General features: G+C 37.8%; 1 protein-coding gene across 4 annotated transcripts in view; it reads left to right on the top strand.

Annotated features, from left to right (window-relative positions):
• LOC140255477 (BEN domain-containing protein 5-like) overlaps positions 1-24,962 on the top strand; it is an 812,733-nt gene that overhangs the window by 188,561 nt on the left and 599,210 nt on the right. For all 4 annotated transcript variants that reach the window (XM_072343116.1, XM_072343117.1, XM_072343122.1 and 1 more), the window contains one exon: positions 10,502-10,596. In XM_072343116.1, the coding sequence (XP_072199217.1) occupies positions 10,502-10,596 (95 nt within the window). The remainder of the gene's footprint in view (positions 1-10,501; positions 10,597-24,962) is intronic.

Here is a 24,962-nt window from a genome sequence, read left to right as displayed (position 1 = left end):
GCCATTTCCAGGTGATGTTTTCTCTACCAAGAGAACACTTTGAAACAGATTTTTACACTAGCTTTTGGGAGTGAACTGAAGTAAAATCTAATCCGTGAAACATTTAAAGGGCCTTTGGTTAAATATGATGCAATTTCTTACAAGATATTCAGTACTGTTCCATGATTTTGGAGACTCATTTTTGGGGAAAATTACCAGAAGTTGCGCTCAGTCTTGCTCAGTTTCACCTCAGTGTTTCTGATAAATATAATAGTTTGAGCAAAATATTTCAAAGTAAAAAAAGGTGAATGATCGACTCTCAAATTCCTCTTATTCACACAACATTTCAGATTGATCTACATAAGCTAGAAAACAATATTACATTTACAGTTGATCTTCTACAGTAATATAAAAATCCCCAAATCCCAAAGCTGCAGAAGTGTCACTTCCAATCTACAGTGATCAGTTGCTAAGCATAAATGGAGCCTATGGGATCTTGGTAAATCCAGTATTTTTTCCCCATATTTCTAGCCTGTCTTTAAAACTGAATCAGAAATCCACCTCTTCAGGAAGGACCTGCGAGTGTTTACTTAACTTGAAGCCTATAGGAGCACTAAAATGTGTGGCTAAATAGATATGTTTGGGAGCTTTTCTGATTGTGAATATCCTTTCATTCATGTTTAAAGTTCAGCCAGGATAAGATGTCAGCTATACCAATGACATTCTGAGAACGAAAAAAGGATCTAACTGCTGGACTGGAGCTGTGCTGCGTGCCCTAATACTGATATGTTCATTGTCATTTTTTTCCTTTCTGTATATGGAATTAGTATGTGGTTGGAATGACTCTTGTGTCACACAACTGCAGCACTGGTCATGTTGCTTTAGGAGACTGAAATCTTTTGTTCAGATCCTCCAGTTTCTTTTGTTCAGCTCATGACACTGCATTGCCAAAATACGTTTTTTTAACAGGCTGTAAATCACCTGTAGAACACACTTGTAAATCAGTTACAACGGGACAGAGATAATCATTTGAATCCAACCTTCAGCACTTCGGCTTTAGAAAAGGATTTTCAAAGCCAGGAGGACGTTTCAGATATTCCCTTCCTGTTACGGTTAGTTAGGTAGCTCTGAGTTCTTATTCTAAATGTCAAATAGACAGGTACATGAAAATAGCAGGAATTAGATCAGATTTCCTTCTACTTACCTCTGTATAAAACGCTGAATAGTCTGTTATTACAAAAGCTGAACACTTGGGGTGGAATTTAAGTAGTGAAAACTGAAAACACAAGAAATCATGCTGGAGTACTTTAGAAATAATTTAGGAATCAATGTTTCAAATCAGTATCACAAACTTCCAGTTGCTGATGCTGAGTCCAATGTACACAAACACATCAATTATGTTCCCTTATAGAAACAGGTGAATTGTGTAACTGCTGCAGTATTAAGAAAGGATTCGGACAGAAAGAAAACAAAATAAGTATTTTAACTTTGTAGTAGCAGCAGCAAGAATTGTTAATTTTATGGGAGAGAAGAAGAGGTTACGTGCCATGACAGTGTGCCATTTTCATGTTCTGAGTGGTTTTCTAGTGACCCTGAAGCTTCTTTGGAATCTAAGGATCCCATTCCAGTTCAGTCTCAATATAGGGGAAGCAGAATATGAGCAAATCTTTATTCCATTACTGTTTACAACCATGCATGGCAGAACAGAGAAGGTTCAAAGGTTTGATTGTAACAACAATCAGAATTCTTCAATTAAAAAGAAGAGGAAACCAAGCACCTCTGTGAATAACCTGGACACAAAGCCCATCTGTGCTTAGTTTCTGGAGAAATAAATAGAGTTTATTTATTTATAATATTATAATTTACATGCTTGCAAGGCTAGGGTCCTAGAAACCTAACTAAGACCACTGGCAGCAGTAGTGAGTGGTTGTACACACCAAAATGACTTTGCTTCTGTAATGCTTCAGAGAATACTGAAGCAAATATATTGGTGCTGGTTTTGAGCTCTTCCATATATTGTGCCTTTCAGCTTTCTATGCTTTGCAATATCCTTTCTACCACATGTTTTTTTCCACAAGCTTCAGACAAACAACAGTTTTTTAAACAAACAATAGCTTTAATGCCAGCTGCAAAAATCCAAAGTAAACAATTGCTGGAAAAACTTCATCCAAATCTCACTCTTAACAGGCATTTCATTATCTTCCTTTTGCTTATTGCTATCACACATGAAAAGCCATTTTTTTTTCTCACCTTCCAGCTTGGGTATTAGATGGATTACTGCCTTTGTGTTTGCATACTATTTAAATTGTGATTATTATTGTCTGTGTTTTCACAAGTTGAACAAAATCATGATCCACACAAATATTACTGCCTCTTTCTCGTTGCTAGTGCTGCTTTCACCTACTGTCTTGCAGCATTTCAATGAGAGTGACAGTTGTCAGCACTCCACCTGTATGATTTAAGCCTGAGTAGTTATGACTGTGCACCAGTTATCCATCACGAGTGACTAATTTGTTGATGAGTGAATCTTTTGTTAGTAAAAGAAGCTTTGATTCTGGATCATAGGCTGACTGACTTAGTGAAGGGCTTAGAAAAGTATGAAGTCGACTTACAGAGAAGAAAGGATTGGTGAAGAGGAGGCTCCCACAAGTCAGTACTTGCCACTTCATTCTCTGGTATTCAGTAGCACACTTTATGCCTGTGCTCATAGGCTTTTATTCCTTTGACAGTGGCTCCCTGTAACAATGGCTCAGGGGCAATTCCTGGTTCTTTCCCCCTTTTCTAGATTGGTCTCATTGTTTTGAAGCCTCCTGTAAGCTTTATCCAGTGAATTTGGGTCAGAAAATGTTTCATTCTTATTATTGTTTTATGACTAAAAATATGGAGTCATTACTGTTATTTTTAAATCCTACCAAACTTTACAGCATTTCATCACTGTCTAAAAAAAAATAAAAATCTATTAGGAAAAGGTAAACTTGAGTCTTTTCAGCTGCTTCCTCTGGAGGGATATAAGATATCAGCAAACTTTGCAAATGTGTTCCAGAACAGCCAGCTGTTACTACCCACCTGCAGCTATAACACTGATGGAAAAGAGTGTGGAACCTAAACACGCATGGCTTGTGTGATTATGTGGAAAGAATTTAATGCATGATGATAACTCAAATGTCATCTGGCAACTTTTGCTACATGACGTGGAATATACTAGGAAATAATTTAGCTAGCATAGAAAGGCTCACTGGAAGACCACCCACTGTTTCTTTATTTAATATTTCAACTGATTTCTGAAAACATTACCCAGGTATACTGTGAAAGTAAATGCCACGAGCAGAGCAGTTCAGGCATCCAGTTAAAGGTCAGATAGAAGTTGCTCATGTATTCCTGCAGCACTGCAATTAGCTGGTAATGTAACTAGGATCGGTTCTTTGTCCAGAGTTTGTGCTTAAATGAAAAGAGAAGAAACAGAAAATAAAAGTATATATATATAAATATATATATATATTTCCTAGACCTGATTAAATAAAGATACTTATTTTTCCTATACCTATGTTGATATTTTGCTAAAAAGAATGGAAAAAATTGGCAGGAAGCTTTCAGCTTCAAATCTGTTTTCATACACCTGTAGCCTGGTTATATACCCTGTCAGGACTCCTAGTATTTTCTTTCTGAAGAATCAGCACAAAACAAATTATGCTTTATGACAGGTTGGAGATTTTGGCCTAAGGAAGCAAGGAACCTGAGTTCATCTTTCATTCCACTGCCAGCTTTCTAAAAACACTTTTGAGGTTTCAATTGGAAGCTTTAGATTATTGATGATCTGATGGAAAGCAAAAACATTAGTAGAAAGTTGGCTTCTGTTGGTGGGGAAGGGTGCTCAGGAATAAATTTGCTATTTTCCCAGGAAAGATCTGGGAAGACTGTGTGTCTCAGTGTTTAGGTCCAGCAACACACAGGTTAGTGGTCAGCCCAGAGCGTGACACTGAACAGAATAGTGGTTCCTGCTGATTTGAAGAATTACACAGAATATTCTATTAATTCTTGCTTGCTGCACCACAGTGGTCTTTAGATATTTCGTGCGGATTATAAATGTAAATGAGGAGACACGTTGTAAGGCTGATCTGCTTTAACAAGGCAAAAGGAACAACAGGGGAGTGCCTAGAATGTGCCAGACAGCAGCAAGACGTTCCCCTTTGTCTTCTCTGTGTGTGCACAGACTTCTTGATTGTCCCTGCATTCCGCAGCAATCTTTGGGACAAAAGAGTTGTTGGGAAGAAGTAAAAGACCACCTCAAAGACTCACAATGGACTGACAGGGGACCGTTAGGGTGCCAGATGACACTGGAGATCGCCATATAAGGCTGTGTCTGTTGGGCAATCATTGGAGGTGGATAGAATAACGGATTTGGGAATGTAGTGAATATGTAACTCGAGTGAAAATATCACCTGTTCACTAACGACCAACTGGTGGAGCGTTCTTGGAGACTGATCTCGATGCTACCCCTAGTGCTGCCAATAAAGACTACCTTGCTTAATGGCAACAAAACTCTGCTGTTAAACTTCTACTTACCGACTTCCCTAAATCATTGCCCAGATCCTTTTGAAAGCATTATATTAGAAGTTGGCTTTCTGCACAGTATTACCCCTTCCCCAGGCCCAGGTGAGCAAAATTAGCATCAGCAGTGTGATGAGAAATGCTGCTGTACACAGGTGTACATCTGTGACTCTGCACTTAAGCGTTAATTTGGAGGCGATGAAAGAGCTGACTGAAAGGACGCTGAAATGGGGCATGAGCCTTATTCGGAAATCTTTTCAAACTGTTATGTTTGGCATTAACACCTCAGACAGGGGCCATTCAGTATCTAAAAAGGGGTCATAAGAAGGAAGGGGACGGGCTCTTTAGAAGGGTCTGCTGTGAGAGGACAGAGGGAAACGGTTTTAAACCAAAAAAGGAAAGGCTTACACCGGGTATAAGGAAAGTGGTTTTAGTCCTAATGGTCACGAGGCACTGGAGCAGGTTACCAGCAGATGCTGTGGATGCTCGAGACGTGGAGACAATGAAGGCAAGGCTGGATGGGGCTCTGAGCACCTGATGGAACGGTAAGTGTCCCTGTTTATTGTAGGGGAGTTGTATCGGGTGGCCTGTAAGGGCTTTTTCCAACTCAAACGATTGATTCTATGCTTAAATGAAAATGCAAGTACAGGTCCTAGGTTCTGTGCTATTATGAGAGTCAGCAATATCTCCAGTACCAGACAAACGTAAACGGAAAGCTCATTTTATACATTGCATAGCAGTACATCTGAGGTCTTACTACAGTAAAATCCTTTGAGTCTTATTTTCATGTTGCTCTTTGTAACATCCTAGATTTTAGCATTTCAGTCTTTTAAGTAGCTAAGTGAAGATCTCTACCGAGGGAAAAAGTCCTATAATTCACAATCTGTGAGCCATTTTCTGCATCGCTTTCATAAGACTTTGTTACTTTACAAGGGCTTCACAATTTCCAGTTAACAAGACACAGGTGCAACTGATTAGTGAGCCCGGTGGAGCCCAAGATGGTTGCTAACCATCCTCTCTCAGTAGGTGAATATTTATTTTCCCCTTCTGTGTGTCAGTAGGTTTTGAAAACTCTTGTAACTGAAAAGACTAAATGCTATCAGTGTTTAGAACAGTTTGAAAGGATGTGTATTCCTGCGAAGGAGAAAAGCAAATATATCTTGCTTTAAAATGCTAGCAGTAATGAATGATTTACGTTTTTAAAGGTCAGAAAAATGACCTTTCTCAAACTTCATTGGGGGTTTTGCACAGAATGGGTGGTTGTATTATTTGTGATCTTCAGCATCCATAGCAGTTACAGGTAACAGTTTTTTCCTCTCTGTTTTGAAATCCCTCTGGTCTAATTTATTTTTATATAGCTTTATACAAGGTGCTTTGTCATGAAAGATCCCAAAGACCTCCTGACACAAATACAGAAATGTAGCTCTTTTTGTGAGAAGGCAGCAGTCCCGTGTTGCCAGTTTCTCACATTCAGAAATGGTGAGTCAAAAATCCCACAACTTGTGGGGTTGGCTTGAGGAAATCATTTTTCTTTACTTTCTGGTTTTATTTTTTAAAACGGAATGTAATTCTAAAGCAGATCTGACCATAAAATGGAGGAAAACTTTCATTTGTAGAAGAGAAAGATGCTAAGGAAAATCTTAAATAAGAGAGTAAGGAAAGGATATCTCTGTTCATAAAATACTGCAGGTTTCAGGAATTCCCCAAATGCTATAATAACTAAAGAATCAGCAGGAGGGGAAATGAATCTTAGAATCATAGAAGTATCCAGGTTGGTAAAGACCTCAATGATCATAAAGTCCAGCCTCAGCCTAACCATAATAAACACATAAATACTAAGAATGCCCTTTCTATTACCAATCCTCTTCTGAGTTAGATATGACTTCTCATATTTGTAGCTATTTGACTGTGCCAGGTGTCTGCCTCAGGCTGAATTTTGTGGTGTTCTTTGGTTTGTTTGTTTTCTTCTTTTAATGTCAACCATAGCAGCTCTGTTATTCCTGAGAAGTTTGCTGGAGAAAATCACCCAAAATAAACCTGGTAGATTTTTTTTAAGGGGCTTAGTGTGACCTTCTCCTGGGGGAAGGCACTTAGCCTTTAGCGAAGGGATGACTGATCTGCTGGAGACATGCTTCAGTTTTGGTTGGTTCAGATGGAAAACCTGCTAGGATGTGAGTGATTTATGATGAACTTTTGTGTTTTACCTTAAGGCTTACCTTGTGCTTACAGAGGCATGTTGTAATATGATGTAAAATATAGCCATCCACACTTAGTGACTCCAGCTCTGATCCCAAACCACCCTGATGTGTGCTGCTCCCCTCCAAAGCTAGCAGCTCCTTGCTGCCCCACTCAGGCATCTGCACTATTGGTATTAGTAACAGAAACACACAATGTGCTTTAGCCATCTTTTCTGCCTGTGTTCAGGGTTTGTTTTTACCTCACTCATGTTAAAAGCAACAACACAATCATAAAACAAGAACCATCCAAACTAAATAAGCTCAGTGCAAACCTGAACACCTGACTGTACTTAGAATTTCTGAAATAACTTTGCAAAGGTCTACCAGAAAAGCAGATTTTTATCAGTAAACTTTAACATAAGGGCAAGACAGATCTATCTTAATTTTTCTATCTTAATGACTTTAACCATGAGATATGCTTAGTGCATTCATCATGGAGAAGGGATGTTGTCTTTCAGTTGGAAGAAAGTACCTGTGTGGTCTTGTGTTGTCCGTATCTCCCACCCCTGGGAGTCCAAGCATGGTACCTAAGACTGTAGGAGACGTCTTCCTTCCTGATGTATGCCCCAAAGCGGTTCAGTGGTGCTTGCTGGTGTTCTGAGAGGCTTTTCTGCATTGTGCCTCTTCCACTAGCCCAGAAGTTGCAGCCATTTGTCAGAGTGACGCAGTAGATTGAAAATATGCTGTACCAAAAACAATCATTATGTGATTTCACTTCAGTTATAAGTTAGAATATTGCTATTTTTTTTTTTAGTGGTATTTATACCTTCTGAAGTGAATACAAGGAAGTATTTTTGTTGTGAAATTTCTCTGCCGTTTTTCTCTGGATCAATGCTCTGGAGACCAGAGCAATTCCTAGGGAATTTGTAAGTACATTTCATCTAGTTTTATTTTCTTAACTTTTCTCTGTAAAAATCGAGTAGTTTCTTTTCTTTTTTTGAGCTTTTAAATTATATTGCTCATTAAATGCCTCCTCTTATAAGTCTCTATAATTCATTAAAAAAAAACCAAGTACAGTGATAATTTTCTTAGAAGAGAATGCTTCGGTGTGCGTACCATACATCTAGTGTTGTTGCCCTTTGTGGTTTACAGCTGATATGTTATAGACCAAGCAAAAATTAAGAAAAATAAAACTAGTTGTGTTAAATTATGCTTGCTGTATCACAAGCTGTTGTTGTAGCGTTCAGTTCAGAGAAGTTTGCATACCTTATTGAGTGAGCTGCATATTTTTCTGGCTGAGGTGTGTATGCTGTAGTCATTACGTTTTTGCACACTTCACTGACTGAGCTGCATGGGCTACTTCAACTATCAACAGGAATACTTGACTGAGTTCTGCTGCTTATTTGAGCTCTTTGGTTTGTGTGCTTTATTACTTCAGCAGTGTGTGTTGATAAAGTTCTGTTCTGTGCCGTTAGATTTTTCATTCTGCCAATCTAACTGTATGCCGTGCTGAGAGAACTGCATGCCTTGCTAACTGCTTACTCTGCGGTGAATGCAAGCGGCTGAAATGTTATAATCTGCAGTGCTTTGTTAAATGAGCTGCATATTTTTGTTGTTTTTCGTATACGTTGCTTACCCAGTTGTGTACATTTGCCCTGCTCATTATACAAAATAAGCCTGATTGGAATAAGAACATTGTCTACCAGCTGTCTGCTCTGAGTCAGTATGTAACAAAATTAGCAACTTTCTCTTTCCAGCAGTGGCCTGATTGCATCCAAAGTTTAAGGCAATTGGTTTGGAGCTCTTGTTTGTTTCATTCGGTCTGTGCAAACATGGAGGTTGACAAACTGATTTGTAGCAACTTGATTTGTTTTCAAATATGAAAGAAGTAAGAGAGAAAAAACTCAGCATTGTAATATAGGAAAATACTTTCATGTAGGTTGTGTATGCATATGAGCGTATACATATAAGCATACCTAAATACATTTATCTAACTTAAAGCCTTGTGTTGTAAGCATAGGATAGAAAATAACCATATATCTTAAGATGAGTGTTTTTAACAAATAAGTAACATCCTCAGTTCTGAAAATTAAGAATCTGAAGTTATATAAACTGTGTACTTCCACTAAGTGTTTATATTTTATCTCATGGCTCTTATGATAACTCACAATACTGCTAAATACCTGCGCACTCATGTGCTCGGATATGTAGTTTGCTCATTAATGTTGATACAAAACTGAATTAACAGCTTTAAGAAAGTGGTGTTTTTTTTAACTAGCTAACTTTGAGCCATTTCCAGTAAAAACCCACAGATTATTCTTAGATTTTGACTAATTTGGAGACTTTGCATACTTAGCAGTTTGTGCTTCCATTTATGAAATCTTTGATGCTACCGTGCTTCTAGAGACCTTTCTGTGTTTGTTTCTTGAGTACAGAGATGCTTAATTAGAGCTGTATGTGAGTAGTTCGTCTGGATTCTTACCTGCCCCACATGCAAATGTATCTCTACCTGGCTCCTGCTGTCAGTATCCCACTGCTGATTGCTTTCACTTATGTGTTATAATTCTCTGTTCTGAACAGACTGCCTGGAAGGTCCATGTTTGTTTTTGTGGAATTTTACATATGAAAGCTTAATTGATCTTATTGCTTCAGTTAGAATTGCTAGATTTCAAGCAGTGGCCATTTAATTCTCAGCCTTCTCATGAACCATCATTTAACAGTGTAAACATTATAACAGTTCATTGTAAAAATAAATTTGTGAATATCTAGGGGCAAATATAATTTTTAGCAGTCTTCACTGATACCAGCGGAAAATAAATTTAGAGAGAGCAATACAAATGAAACGTATTAGTATATCCTGGAACATCGTATCAAAGTTAATTTAGTGTTCATGTTTCAGTTTTTCTGTGTACACTAATGTTGCGTATCAGAAGTATGAGAAACCGGTTATGTTGGATTTAATATCTGTAAGGTTAATGTAATACATGAAATGAGCTTGGTCTACCCCAGACTTTCTTAACAGAAACAGGATAAGTAATTCTGCATAAAATGATTTACAGCAGACAGATGGTAGGGAAGGTTTTGTCTTTTTTCTTCCCTCTGCATGAATTTACTTTTGGTATCAGTCCATTACCAGTGAAGATCTAGACTTTTCTCTTCCTTTGAACTGTTAAATGCCAGCTGTAGTCTCCTCAAAGCTATCAGTGTATGCTAAGATGAGAATTGGGCTCTCATCACTATCATATTCATACCAGTGATGGCTATGTGCAATTTCTGATGTATAAGTATGCTGTGTAGTTTTTACAGAGCAGAATTCTTACTTTTGTCAGACAAAATGAAGAGCAATAATCCTTTCTCTGGGGGAAAGGAAGTTGGAAGTTTTTATTTTCCTGTCCCTGTGTAGAAATAAGAATCTTTAAGGGATGAAGCAGTTGAAAGGTTTTCATGAGATCAGTTTCCCTGTCTGCCTGCTTTCCACCATTTCCAACAGTTGAACTGGACTTGCTTTTCTGTTCTTGAATCTGAGTTTCTCTATTTTGATAGGATACCTACTGGAAAACCAGTGTATTAATTCAAATATACATTCAAAGTACAGTACTGCTGGAAGATGTAAAATGTGGGCTATCAAAATACTTGGAAAATATTGTGTTATCTGAGATCTATGGGGACTATAAGTGCTTCAAAGCATAAACCACATATTCATTCTATATTTTCTGTATGTTTTTATATAGCTGGTATATGTGATAAATGTGTAGGGTATTTCATAATTTATAACTGAGATTTATTTCTTTTTCTAGAGAGTAATTTTCAACGTCGTCAACTTCAGTAAAACAAAAAGCCTCTATAGAGATGGAATGGCTCCAATGGTGAAATCCACAAGCAGACCCAAATGGTAAGTTATCATTTCAAAGGCTTGCTTATGAGGAAACAAAAAGAATGTTTTACTTGGGATTCCTTTAGAGTGAAGACCTTCTGGCTCAGGTGTAGTTGTTGGTAAAAGCAGGAATGAACTTCAGTATGTGAGTTATGTTGTGAGAATAGGCTCTTTTCGGTGCATATAAACTGGTTGAACTTTAGAGGCCTTTTGCAGCCTTGCAGTGATGACGTTTTAACATGCTATTCCAGTAAGTGTGACTGAAGCTATGTCTGTTTGAGCACACTGAACAGCAGGGGCTTTGGCTAAATTGCTTTTCAGTCATCTCCTTGCTATCCAGCAAGGTCCCTGGCTCTAGTTTGGCTTGTATAACCTTGCACTTTCCTAAATAACTCTTGCAAATGCTATGAGACAAACAGAATTTCTATAAGACTTTTTGGATTTGGTCCCCTTGTTTTTGGGAGGTTGCAGTTAAGAAAAATATCAGCTCTGCCCTCTGAGTTGACTTCAATTCAATAAGCAGTATTTGGTCTTTTATATGCTGATGTAGATGCAGCTGAAAACACCAGGTCAACAACTTGGTCATAAGTTATGCAGCATATTCAACATGGAAAATCATGCAGATATGAAACACAAATAGATGGTGCAATTTTTCAGACCAACTGTAATAAAATGTCTACTGTGAGTAATATGTACATCTAATGAGTCTTAATGTATGCAAGACTCTCAAGAATTATGCAATTTGCCTTAAGCCAGATTTATTTGAATATGGATAGTGAGGTTAGACCACAAGTGTACAGTAATGTATTCTTGTAAGTTTTTATTGGTTAATTATTAATCTATTTAATAAATCTGCACGTTATCTGAGACTTATAAATATATCTTCCTTAAATGCTTGAACAATCAGAGAACTTCAGTTCACAAAGTCTTTAACTTTGGTGACCATAAGATCACTTCCTTTCTCTCTGACCAACAGATAGGGCTATTTATATTTATTTTTTAAATTAAATAGAAAGGTCATCTGGACAGAAAAAAATGGCTGCAGAAATCAGCTAGTAGTTGGAGTCAATTTCAGCTCAATAGGTATATGTAATAACATAGAAAATAAATTTAAGAAAATCCATTGTGTTTAGTGTTGTTTGGAGCAAAAAATCATGTTACTTGTTTACCATGTAACTTCAGAGGAATCTTTTTGGGGTATTTTGGGCAAACATTTATCAGACTTACTTTAATCATATTTCAGAACCTTTTCTTTCTCTCACTGGGGTCTGGTATTTGCAGCTAAGTATATTGTGTGTTGAGTCTATATATAAATCAGATATTGCTTTCATACAAATTTTATGCCTTACTTTGGTTTCAAATTAAAGTGTAAATCTTACGAAACAATGCAAAATGGGCTTTTTCTAGAACATATAGGCTCCTTCGCTATTTTTAAAACTGATTTCTCCTTCACTTCCCAGGAGATCTATTTATTTTCGTGTTTTATATTTTAGGGGGGTGTATTTTGCTCCCATGAAAGTGAGGAATGAATAGCATTGCCTGGAGCCATGCACAGTGTAGGCAGCAGGTGCTGTGCAGCTTGCTTTTACAGGGCTACAACCATACTTTAATCCTGTTTGAGAAATCCTAGCTCTAATTTCTTTCTTTAAAAAAGACAATTATTGTATTAAAATTAAAATATCTCCCATGTATGAGAAGTTGCTGTACCTTGAAGGTGCGCATTAATTCATGCTGTTATCAAGGACCTCAGTGATATTAGGGTCTCCTCAGTATAACTGTCTTGATGTTATAGGAATTAGATGTATATTTTCCAAGTGGGTAAATACATAGATTATTTTCAAATACATGCTTTCTATTAGAGCTGCCTTCCACGTGGCTTGTGCCTCTTGCAGTTGCTTCTTTATCTGTTTCCATGGTGTTCTAATGAAATCTGTAAATAAAATTTTCTGGTTTTCTTCTGAAATAAGATTTCCATGCACATGCAGCGTACAGGTAGTTGTGGTGCTTGAACACAAGTAGGGCATCATTTGTCTTGCACTGATTTGGTCTTGTTTGATGCTGCTTAGAAATTAATCTAGAAAGCAGTACTGAATTGAATTGTTTAATGCTGCTGAAGTGCTGAGGTTTACATGAAGGTTCTTGTGATTCAGAGTTGTTGAAGAATAATACTTGGGACTCTTCATCTTATATTAAAAATTAATCACATGTACTTATTTAGTAGGTGTAATGTAATTTGGTAGGAAAAACAGATATAAATTACAGGAAGTTAAAGAAACAAAACATATTAAAAAAAAGAAAAAGAATACTGCTTCTTGCAGTTTTATTTCTGCAGATTTTCCATGGCTTCATCTCTGAACTGTCTCTTACTTAGTATTCTGGTAACTTGCCATTATTGTGCCTACCTGTGTAGGCAAGCAATACATACTGAAATTCACCAAACTTCCTCTAGCCACACTGAGAAAAGCAGTGCTGTGTCACACACAACTATTCTGCTTTTTTGAAATACACTCAGGCTTGAGTTTTCTGATGGCAGTGTCTAATCTTTGTTTTGTATTTGAGCAGTGTTGTGCCCTTCTGATTGTAATAAAAAAGTTCCCACAGTAGTTAGGATAGAATTTGACCATATAGCTTGCAGAATCCTCTGTATTGAAAGCAGCTTGGCCTCCAGAGACTGTGAATTTTAATGTTTGTTTCGAGTGTGGTTATGTGAATATGGCTCCGAGCTCTGCGATGTTTTGTGAGTTTGATTCTTGACTCTGGAACAAATCATTGCCAAGTGCTCTTGAAGTAAAGTGTGTCAAACACAGATCAACATTTTTGACCTGTATTCTCTTGCCCTGTGGGGTAAGATCTTTAAATGCAGTCAGCATCAAGGTTTAGCTCAGTGTTAGGGATGTAAATGGGGTATATCACTGTCATCAAAGCACTCTGTGTGGACACAGATGTTCTGGTGTTGACATATTCTTCTCTTTTGAAGTAAGGCCAAACATTTCCAGTAATGAGCTACTTAAAAAGGGGAAGCAGTACATTGAATGATAAGGAAACACCAGATTTCATGGTGAAGAATAAGATTATTTTTCAAAAAGAAAACCAGAAAAATGATTAAAAAGATATCTATTTCCACCGTAAATGGTAATAGGTTTACTGAATGTTTATTTGCAAGGAATAGAGGCAAGGGAAAAAAAAAAAAGAATAAGAATGAATTAAGTTCTGTGTCCCTATTCCTGCTTTCCTGGGTGGGCTGTTTTTTTTGTTGCCATGTTGGGTTGTTACCGAATAGTATCGGGTTATGTCAGTTACATCAGTCAGATCTCACCACAGTGAATCACAGCTCGTACACAGAAACGCAGTGCTGTCACACCATGTTACGTCAGTTATGTTTCAAGATGAAAATCAAGGCTTTATTTCAAGCCAGTGGAATGGGCTGCGTATGGTCACTTGGCATTTTTGCTTACAGTTATCTGCTAGTCTGGAATGATTGCACTGAGATTTTAGGTATTTCTTTCTTGATAATATGTACTTCAAATAGAGAGTATCAGTGTAACAGGCACCTGCTCTGTTTGGGTCTTTCTGATTTGTGGAGGTGAAGAGGTCAAGGTGGATTACAGTAAATTGCATTTTTGCTGTGCTGATGCAGTTTCTGGTGTAATCTCTCTTTTATGCTTCATTTAAGTGTGATCTGTTTTGGTCGCAGTTTCTTCATCATTTCAAACTAAAATCTCTAAGAAGCTATTAAAATCTACTGTGTGGGCATGCCTGTGCAAGACCATTTAAGTACATATACCGCACCATTATATTTATTCTATGAAGTTTTACAACTTTCTCAAAGTGAAATAGAAGAGTGACTTGCTAGAGAGGCAGCAGATTTTCCAAATGATGAAGTGAGCAAATATTCCCTTTGGGCAGAGAACAGCTATAACTCTTGATTATTCAGTGTGAGCATTGCCTCACTGGGGACATTAGTTTTTTAAATTGTGCTAATCTTTTAAAAGTAACAACTGGCCACTCATCACCTTAGGTATTTCAGCAAGATCATGTGCAGAAGTCTAATTAGTATTTATAGAACAGCGGCTCCTCCCAGTAGAATAGTAGTGGTAGCTGGCAAATATCTAGTTGACACCTGTTAAATCTTCAGACATCTATTGTATTTTATTCTGCATTTCAAATGAGCAGTGAGCAGTAGGTGAAGTCCCCATAATTAAGGGATAAAGGATAATAAATAACGTGGTTCTTGAGTGGATGAACGCAAGGTTAAAGGCCGCTCTGCTCTTGTGATACTGTATTTCAGGAAATGTTTGTATGTAAGTAATAATGCTAGCTCAAATGCTACGGAGGCTTCATCATACAAGAGAAGATTTATGTCTAGATTTACACGTGTTTTGTTTATAATGTCAGATTTTAAACTGCTTCTTGGCAAAGCCGTCACTTTCTTTCCTGTCTTTTATCTCACTCAGCATTGATAGCTTTTAACTGGATAGTTGCCTTTGCCAGCAAGCACTCCACTACCTCAGTTGCTATAACATCTACTGTTAAAGTCTCACAACACATTGCTTCTAAAGTGTTTTCCTTTTGCAGTAAACCTGGAAGTACAGGAAAAAAAAAATCTAGGTAATTAATTCAAATTTGAAAGTATATGCAACTTGGTAAATATTGTCATGATGAAGGATTTTGGTAGACATGGAGAACAGCAATGCAAGTTTTATGAACAATACTCCCATATGTTCCATTCATCAGAAGGGGACAAGACTGAGAAAATCTGAATTTTGAGTAGCTAAAATGTGTTTTTTCTTGCCAAGTTTCTTTAACATTTGTCTACAATGCAGTGTTACAATCACTACCATGTCTATCAGGCTGCATTATACATTCAGAGACTTCCAGCAGCGTTTTTAGTATGTATTTATATATCTTTAGCCATAAGATAAGCTGTTTGTGGAATGAGCTGTCATTTGTGGTGAAACAGTCTGAGAATAAAGCACTATATATATATATGGCTTGCTAATCTGAAAGACTAGTAGTGCTTACTGTAAAATATATGGTAAGCCAGGGTTATTGGTAATATCAACTTGGATTTAGGTAAAGAAGATGAACGTGTTTTTAATCATTACCTCGTTCTTTCTTTAGCCTACTTTACAACCTTGGCTATTGTCTGGAAGTTTGTGCCTTTACTGGTTTTATGACACTTCCTATTTTTTTTTATTTTTATTTTTATTTTGAGGTGTCTGGTAGGAGAATGCCTTTGGAGGCTCAGAAGTACTTTCTCTGAAATACCTAGATGTCTATCAGTGCAGGTTTTTGCCAGATGCAGACCTGTCTGGTAAGAGACACTCCCTCTGCTGCGCTGGTACAGCTCTGCAAAGAGTCACCATTCTGGGCTCTGTCCATTGTTAAAAGCCTCCTTTTAGAAAAGGAGAGGTTTAGTCTTGGTCTGTCTCACCATAGATCCAAATCTGACTGGCAGTGTATGGGTGTGATTTGGGGAGTGGAGGAAGATGGGAATAAATGTCTGAAACAGTGGCTGGCGAATGAGGATAGCTGCTAGAAAAGCACCTAGAGAGCTGTTGGTGGAGTCAGACTCAGATTCAATAACTTGTCCTTTTCCTTATTTTCTCCAAATGAAAAGGTACATTACTTTACTGAGCTTTTAAAATCCCATATTAAATGGTGAGCAGGAGTTTTGTCTTGGTCTTACTGAAGTTCTTTGAAGGAAAATGAGATATTCTAGGTAGTTTTGGGGAGTGAATGTATATGAAAGTAAAACAGCTGCCTCCAGTGTTTATCCCAACATAAATCAGTGTTGGTGTGCATATTGTAAAATAACAAAACAGACTGGTTGGGTCTGCAAAACCATAAAAAACATGCTTCCTTCTCCTACCCAGCCTAAGTAGTTATTCCTGGGAATATAAAGCAGGCTATATATCTCTTATCAGCAACAGCCTTTGGAAATAGATGAGAGGTCACCATTCTGCTTATAAAACGATGAACTGCATCCCTATGCGTTTGTGTAGTTGAAATGTGAATAGTTTGTGGCAAGAAAGCAAGTTATGTTTTACTGATTGGATACTCTCCTGGAAGTTTAAGATTCGTGGAGTTACACAGGGGAAGGTTAATAACAAGGAAATTGTATTAATATAAAAGAAGCAAATGAAAATTAAGATTTGGAGAAAATACAAGCAGCTCCTAATGGCTGTGAAGCCATCATTTTAAAAGCTGGGCTTGTGTGTGTGCTTCCTCATCATTATCTTACTGATTTCCTATATATCGTGTTATTTAGATTACAGTGCAGAAGCTCCAGTCAGGATCAAGACTTACTGTGGTTAGTGCCATAGAAACATATAAATAGACAATGCTTTTTTTCTAGAGTTGTGAAAATTTTATGATTGATTTTTAGTAAGAGCAAAGTTAGGCCAATACTGAGCACTTCTGAAAATTCCATCCTTAAAGATTTATTCCAAGCAGTAACTGTTTAAAAAATGGCACACTGCTTACATAAGAGTCTAAATATTTGATGGTTCTAGTATTTACAACTAGAACACCAGAGGCTATGTGCTTTAATACCTCAATCTGTTTCCCATATACTCTGTCAACATGAGTTCCCTGCATTGATTGAGGGCACTCTGTGATCCCTAAGGTTGTATTCATGAAAGGTTACCCTTGGTACTACTTTATTCATGAAAGGTTTGAAGCATGTAAGGAAACAAATGAGTCTGTTTCTACTAGGTACATTTTAGGTCTACAATAAATAATTATGGGGATGTTGGTGAGAAATTAGAAAGAGGTGATGCTGCCTGAAAACACTTTCCCCCTTGCTTCAGTGCAAATAACAACTAACTTTGCAGTTGGAAGACTAAAACAAGTGAAATGGAGTTGTTTTTTTTTCTCCTGCTGCGGTCTGTGGAATTGAGTTGAATGGCTGCAAAAGATGACTGCAGCTGTGTGCTGCACCCCATCCTGAAACAGGTCATTGTCCTTCCTCAAGTGATGGGCATTTGGTGGAACTGATTGCATGAAGTGTTCAAAGAACTGTGAGCCTCTAACCTTGACAGGTTTGGTGGAAAAAAATTATATATAAAAATTGAATCGCTTTCCCCAAGATAGAGTTTATAAGTTAGACAAATACAGGCAGCAGTGAACTCAAAGCAGAGTCAAACTACCAAAGAGGACATTGCAGCCTTTCATTGCAATTTTGTACTTTGAACTAATGGAGCGAAGCAGAATGAAAATCACCTCAGTTAAGAATGGCATTTATCAGTCGTAAGTACTTAGTGGTAAGAGCCCTACACAGACAAAGCTGAGTGTCACCAAGAAATGTACTTGAAAATCAGTCTGTTAACACAAGGCTATACAAATAAGACCCAAAAACTGTAATCAGAAAATGTAACATCTCTTTAAGAATGTTTTAATGGTCTGAAGAGGGCCAGACAAGTTGAATTTAACAAGATGTAATAATCTGTGGCAGTATAATTGTGAGTGCATCAGGACACGGTATAGTTATGTTAAGTTTTTGCTTTCTTTCACTTTATCTTCCATCTTTAAAGATCTTTTGACATGTTTAAACAACAACAACAGAAAAACAACCACAGCACTGGTTGAGTTTATATATTGCACATACTGTGCTTTTGTTATATTTCAGAAGTAATATTTTAGGGGAAGTTAGCTGTAATATTTTTAAAGGCTTGAATCATTAACAACCTTTTTCATTCACTTGCTATGAAAAAACCAATAACAGTGTTCAGTGCAGAGCAAAAGTGATGGGGAAATGTTTGTTGGGAACATCTGATAAAAGCAAAATGGTTATCTGCACCCACCTGAAATTTGCAGTGCTATTGCAAAAACGAAAGCAATGGCTTCAATTTCTTTCAGTATAATGAAAATAAACATTTTTGCTGCACTGTGGGAATTGAGAACCCCAGAAAAAATAAGCAATAACCATGCCCATTGATAATGCAAGAACAATGTTAAAATATTAAATGCTATGTTCTGAATTTTCTCACATTTGTATACAACAACAAAATACAAAATCCTGTTTTTTTTAATGCTGCAATAGGAAAGGTTAATTTATGAATTAACATTTGTATGATATGCCATTGGTGTGAGAGAATTAAATTTTAATGATAAAGATCTTTTCTGTGTCTCTAGATGCTGAGGCAGTGGTTAAAACTTGTTTTTCGAGCTGCTTCAAGTAGGATTATTGAATTCTAGCTTGAAAGTGAAATGTCTTCCTGCTTCACTGTATTAAGTATCTGAGATTGAAAGCCTAGCAAGTTTCCCTAGTGTGATTAGAAAGTATCCAATATATTTTGGCAGCAAATATTAATTCCAGTTTTTCTGTGTAGTACTGCTCAGACAGGGTAACTGGCTGTCAGATGCTTGGTCTAATGGGAAGGTGAGGCTCTGGGCTCTCAATGGAAGGTGTCTTTGCTGATGGTTTCCTACCTCTGGAAAGTGAGTGTCATTCTGGGGAGAAGAACTATGCTGGCTGAGGGAACTGAAAGTTTCGGGCTCTTGGTTGGAATATGGTCCAGTTGGAAGATGAACCATTAAAATAAGTGTCAATGGAGCAGCCCCTTTGTTAGTGCTCTGTGCATATCATCACTTTCTCTTAGTAAAACTCTGCTGGATTTTGGAGTTCGTGTTTCTTTCGTAGCTGGGCTAGGCAGTGTCTCTAGAACCACCCCTAAGTCTGGGGCTTATTTGTAGCATGTGTACAGGTGAGCTGCGGGAGTGCATTTGTGCAGCTGCAGGGCATTATATTTGTTGGATATAAATAAAGCTGAAATGCTGGCCTTTGTGCTTCCATTCTTGGCAGAGCATGCACATACAGCTCTGTTTGGACTCATCTTCTTTGGGACAAATGTCACATATGGAGGATGGAAGAATTGATTTCTTGCTTGTTCTCCCTTTCTTGCTGTGTTTCTTCAATAAATGTGCAAGTCTGCTCTGTTAGTTTGTGCATATCTGTTATAAAACCCTCCTCCCAGGCTGTAAGTAAGTGTGGGAAGGTTAAGGGTTCTGAAACCTCCTTGAAAATGCTCATCCTATCCTTTTATGACTTTTTGTCTGCTGCTTTTGCACCTATGTGAGTTTATGGGCATGCAGCAGTTCCTGGAAGTTTGCAGCAGTCGGATGGCACTGTGTGTCCCAAGCTCCATCCTGCACAGCCATGTGGCCAGGCCCCTCCTGTCATGGGAGGCAAAGTGGAGGCATTCCATTACCCCAGAATCTGATGTGGGTACATGATTTTATGCTTCAGACCATTTCTTAAGTGGCCAAGTGTTCCCTGTTAACAATTATCAAATCAAGGTTTGGTGGTGCACCCTTCCCTGCAGCTGGAAGCTGTGGCTGCTTTGCTTCCCCTTTGGGAAAGAACTGCAGTGGTACCATGCAATGGGCATGATGGAGGTCCTCCTTTTAAAATAAAAAGAAAACCAACATATATATAAGTGATCAACAAATGCTTGTGAATCTTGGAATTTATACAACAAAGACATGAGAAAAGGTGCTTGAATCTGTCTTATGCTGCAGATGGCAGACTGACATGTCAGTGTACTCTGCAGTGACCATTAGGATGTTTTTCCTGCTCCCAAATCCCATAATACAAACCATTTAAAAAGATTGTTCTCACCCTACAAAGAATTTTTCAGAGTGGTTTGTTGGGACTGTGTGATACCCTTCTGCACGTTTATAGGAAAGACCATTGCAGCTCCAGATAAAGAGTCACTATGGAAAGAAACAGGAATATCCATGCTAAAATAATTTACCATGCCTTTTAATATCTGATAAAAATCCTCTCCTAATATTTTTCTCAGTGTAGTTAAAAAGCACTGGTACCTCACGGCTTTCAGACCAGTAGTGATACAATAATTTAGCTATGATAAGGAGAAGAAATGTTCCCCATCTGCTGCTCTACTGGATAGTTTAATGTTCCTATGTTTTTTTTAAATGTCATTCAGTCACTGAAGCAGAGTCATACAGCATATGTGTGTTTGTGTGTAGGTTTTATTAATACAGAAACATAATCCTCTGGGCCTTCATAATGGATTCTTCTTCTGGGAGCGCTGGTGGAAGGAACAGTGCAAATCCTGCTTGGGAAGTGTCTGGTTCATGTGGGTTTAATGAACTTGGAGTGACTCAGTAAGGGGAGAAGTGCAGCTGCAGGTGATGTCAGAGAGGCTTCACCTCCATTTTCTGTCAATAAAAGCTAAGTCAAGGTAAGCAGGAAGGGACATGTACTCAGATTTACTGGGTGTTAGCCCCTGCAGTCAGAAGTCTGATATTTCTTTAAAAGGAAGAATCAATTAGAGGAAATACTGTTTGTGCACCCAGTGAAATCAAGGAATTGATTTAGATGGGAGTCATGGATATAAACAGGCAGATGATTACAGACAGTGTGGTGGTCTGTAAAAGTAAGACCTTGTGTTTTTAGTGCTGTCCCGCTCCTTGTGCATCTACGGCTATGGTAACTGTTATGTCTGTAGAGCACATAGGGTTTAAAGTGAGTTAATACATACGGTCTTGGTGTTTCATCATGCTGTACTAAGTATGGTCACCAAATGGTAACCTGGTGGAGAGCTGTCTAATTAGTGCTTTTGTGCCATTGCAAACTGTGTCCGTCCCTACCCCTCCTCAAAGCACAGAGCAGATGGGGAAAAGTACCAGGCATCGGTAAGAATAATGTACAATTAACTTTTCTTTTGGAAATTTGTAACAGATTTAATCCTGTTTTCCTGCCATTATCTCTATTAGTAAACACGGGGCTGGAGGCTTGTACATCAGTCTGAAAGGGAACGTGAAGCTGTGGGTCTGCCAGTGAAGATCCTGGGTGTACAGGGGAGAGTGCTTATCAGTGTCTGAAAGAGCCTTAAAGCACTGTGTAGGAGTCAGTCATTGTGGTTTTTCTATGAATCTCACAGATTTATTTTAAAGGATTCCCTTACCTGCCTGATAAGATATATAGGAGTTAGTAGCTGTGATCTGTGTGGCTGGTGTTCTTTGACAGGACACTCCCAATACTGTGAGAATGAACAGAGCATACTGGATTTCTCATTTCTTATATTCCAACTCAGTTCTGTGTACCAGGGAAGTACAGAAAACAATAAGCCAGATGAATCAGAAGTGTCTGTGGTGTGTGTCTGTTTGTGTGTGGGGGATGCTTCTTCAGTTTGTTTACTTTTCCTTTTATTTTGGCGAAGTATTCCAAGTTTAGGCTGGGCTTCAAAAACATATCTGAAGAGAGGAAATAAAAGCGTGGATAAAAACGGAGAGAAAATAGTAGCCCAGAGTGAAATGTGTGACTAACTCTGTGTCTGAGGCCTCTTAATACTAAAATTACAGAAGGAAATAAGTTGCATGTTCACTGTGTGCTTTTCTTCCAGTCTTAGAGCAATAGAAACCAGGCTGTCTTCTATATAAAGTAACACTGAACTTAACTGCAACCATACGTAGGAAACTGTATTTTAGCTCCTTAAAGACTCTTAATCCTGCTGCACAATACAGCGCAGCATTTACATTCCCAGTACTGCCACTGTGTGGCTTCCTCTGAAATTCTGACTGCAAGGAAAACCATTTCCTACCAACCCTTCAGCACGCTCCAAGCGCTGCATGTGAGTGTGAGAGAGAAGTGATGACACTGAAGTGGCACGGTGGTTGTATTTCAACAGGCATACTCATCTGCTGTATGTTTTGTTGTTTTGTTTTGCCTATTTTGGGGTATGTGTGTGGGGGTTGCTTATGAAATTTCTGCTGTCTAAGTATCTATATTTCTTCAGCTCCTTGATGTTAACAGTTGAAGTCGTATGGCTTTTATTTTTTCTTTGTTTTAGAAGTTGTTAGACTATTTTGGTTTCAAGCCCCAAAGTTGCTATGAATCTCCTTACAAGGTTCTAATTCTTGTACAGTGCAATGACAGAAAGAAGCATCAACTGACAAAATCTTGTGTTAACATAAAAGCTGTTTGTAGCTTTAACTCAACGCATAATTAATAAAAGCTTTTTCCCTTCAAGCCAGCAAAAAATGTGGATCAAGGCTTAGAAAGCCTTCTGGTAAGTGAAGCTGGGATGCTTTACAGCAGATGCACAAGTGGTGTATATATTCACAGACAACATTTACAAGTATCACTAATACGTTCTGCCTGACAGCATGAACCACATGCATGAGAAGTTAATGGTCACTAATGCCTCAATAAAAGCGGTTTATTGAAATGCTAAAGATGAATATTTAAGCACAGATATATTTTAAACTCTACTTTGAAACTACATTCCCTATGCACTTCTTATGTTGGTATCCAAACATTTTCTTTTAAATGTAAGAGTTGTTTTATAAGCAATTAAAAATGTCAAAGCCCTCCAACACTTTGCACAATAGTTAGTGTAGTCAAGATTAAGCAATACTGAAAAAGAAAAGCATTAAGTCAATTGTATTAAATAAAATCTTTCTGCTGTGTTACTAATAGTAAATCAAACTCAGACCTCAAGTGCTGTTGAATGCCCATTTCTTTTTTTTACCTTCATTTTCTGCAAAGCGTTGCTCAGAATGTAACACTTGGGAGATGCTGAAATACACAGGCTTCACATTTTTGTGGCAGTGTAGGCCAGAGTCACAAAATCTGGATGCTAGTACTGAATGCTGTGTCTGGGACACTTGGATTTCTGCTCTTCTCTATTTTTCTTTTCTTGAATGCAAGATATGAGCTTTGGAAAACTGTTCCTTGACAACAAGTTGAATATACAGACATGGGAACTCATCAGTACTCAGAAGTTAAAGTTGCATTTCACATACATAATAAGCAAATGTGAAGTTCATAATTGCAAATGAATGAACTTCAGTACAAATTCTGTAGTAAAGAGAGGAAAAAAATATTATGCCTACTTCATATAGTGCTACTGCATTATATTGTACAACAGGGCTGAAAGGATGTCTCTGGAAGTACTATCCAGTCAAATAGCTAATAGCTGCCTTGGTCGTGCATATAGATAGAAACAATTGCCTTGGGAGGATAAAATGAAAGTCAACTGCAATGGAATAAGGGCGTTAAAATAAGTAAATAACAAGAGCTTGACAGGTTTTGAAGAGCTGTGTATTTTTGCTTGGGGTTTTGTGGGGCATGAGCAGAAGGCTGAATTTCAGGAAATCAGCCAGCTCTAACCAAGGTGGTTGTAACATTTCATTGTCTTCCACTCTGAGTTCCATCCCAAGATAAAAATATAACGCTTAACTAGTGTTTATTATCGCATTTTACAGGAGGAGAGATAAAGGCAACGGATAATAGATTTTTTTTTTTCCAAGGTCATTGTAAGGATCAGCTTCAGAGAAAACTCAGATTTTTTTCCATTGTTTGTTTCTCAGTTCAGTGATGTGAAAGGAGGAAAAATCTACTACTAAATTTACTACATTACATTGTTACTTTATTACCTGAAAACTACATCCAATGTGTAGCCTGGCATGCGGGTCCATCTCAGTTTCAGCTGTTTATTTTTTTTCAGATTTTTCTAGGAGCTTTAAAAAAGAAACTGTGAAAGTTTCCAGGCGTTCGCAGTGCAGGAAATTGTTTGCTTTGTTTCAGAAGCCTATTGATAATTCTATGATTCTATGATGCTCCTATCAGGATTTAACACATCTTTTTATTTATAAAGGAATGTTTATATTCCTTTATTATAATTCCTTTATTTGCATCTCATAATATTTACATGGATGTTTTCTGCTGCTAGATTTCTGAAAATCATTTCTACTATCTCAGGACACTTGCATGACTTTTGGTGTTTCAAACCTGCCTAAAAGTATAACCAGACACTCTAAAGCAACAAAGAAGTCTTCCCATAGGCTCCAGAACAATTAAACTCAGAGCGCCCTTCTAAATAAACCGTGCTCTGGGTCAGTAGAGCCCACAAGAGGCAGCCTCTTTAGATGCAGTCTTTGCAGGGCTCTCTGCTGTAGAACTTCTTTGCAGTTCAGAAACTTGCCTCAGTTCTAGCTGCCTAGAAAACCTGCACATCACGTTAAGATTTGGCTGTCAGTTATCCAGCCAAGTCTGAACTGCTGAAATGGAGATTCCTAATGGAAAGATTGTCACGCCCTTTGAAGTGGTGCCTCTATAATGTGACATATTAAATATTTAACATAGTTTGCAGCAGATAAAAGGCTATTTTGTTTAATTTTTCCTAAATATTAATGCTATCATGCACCTTAATCCTTTCATTATAATAAAATTTGTTTAAGCTCCTTCTTATTTAAACACATTCTAATTTATAAGGATATGGATGTTTTGCTTCTTGTCCTAACAATCAATAAGGCCAAAATGATGTTGCCATTCATTGCTGAGTGAGGAACATTCTCCCATCTGCATCTCTGAACTGTAGAAAAAAAGTAAGGAAAAACAAGACCTCCCTCCT

The sequence above is a fragment of the Excalfactoria chinensis genome, chromosome 8 (genome assembly GCF_039878825.1).
Source record: "Excalfactoria chinensis isolate bCotChi1 chromosome 8, bCotChi1.hap2, whole genome shotgun sequence".
Taxonomy (NCBI): Eukaryota; Metazoa; Chordata; class Aves; order Galliformes; family Phasianidae; genus Excalfactoria; species Excalfactoria chinensis.
The sequence above is the reverse complement of the archived record's forward strand: the minus strand, read 5'-3'. Positions and strand labels throughout refer to the sequence as shown.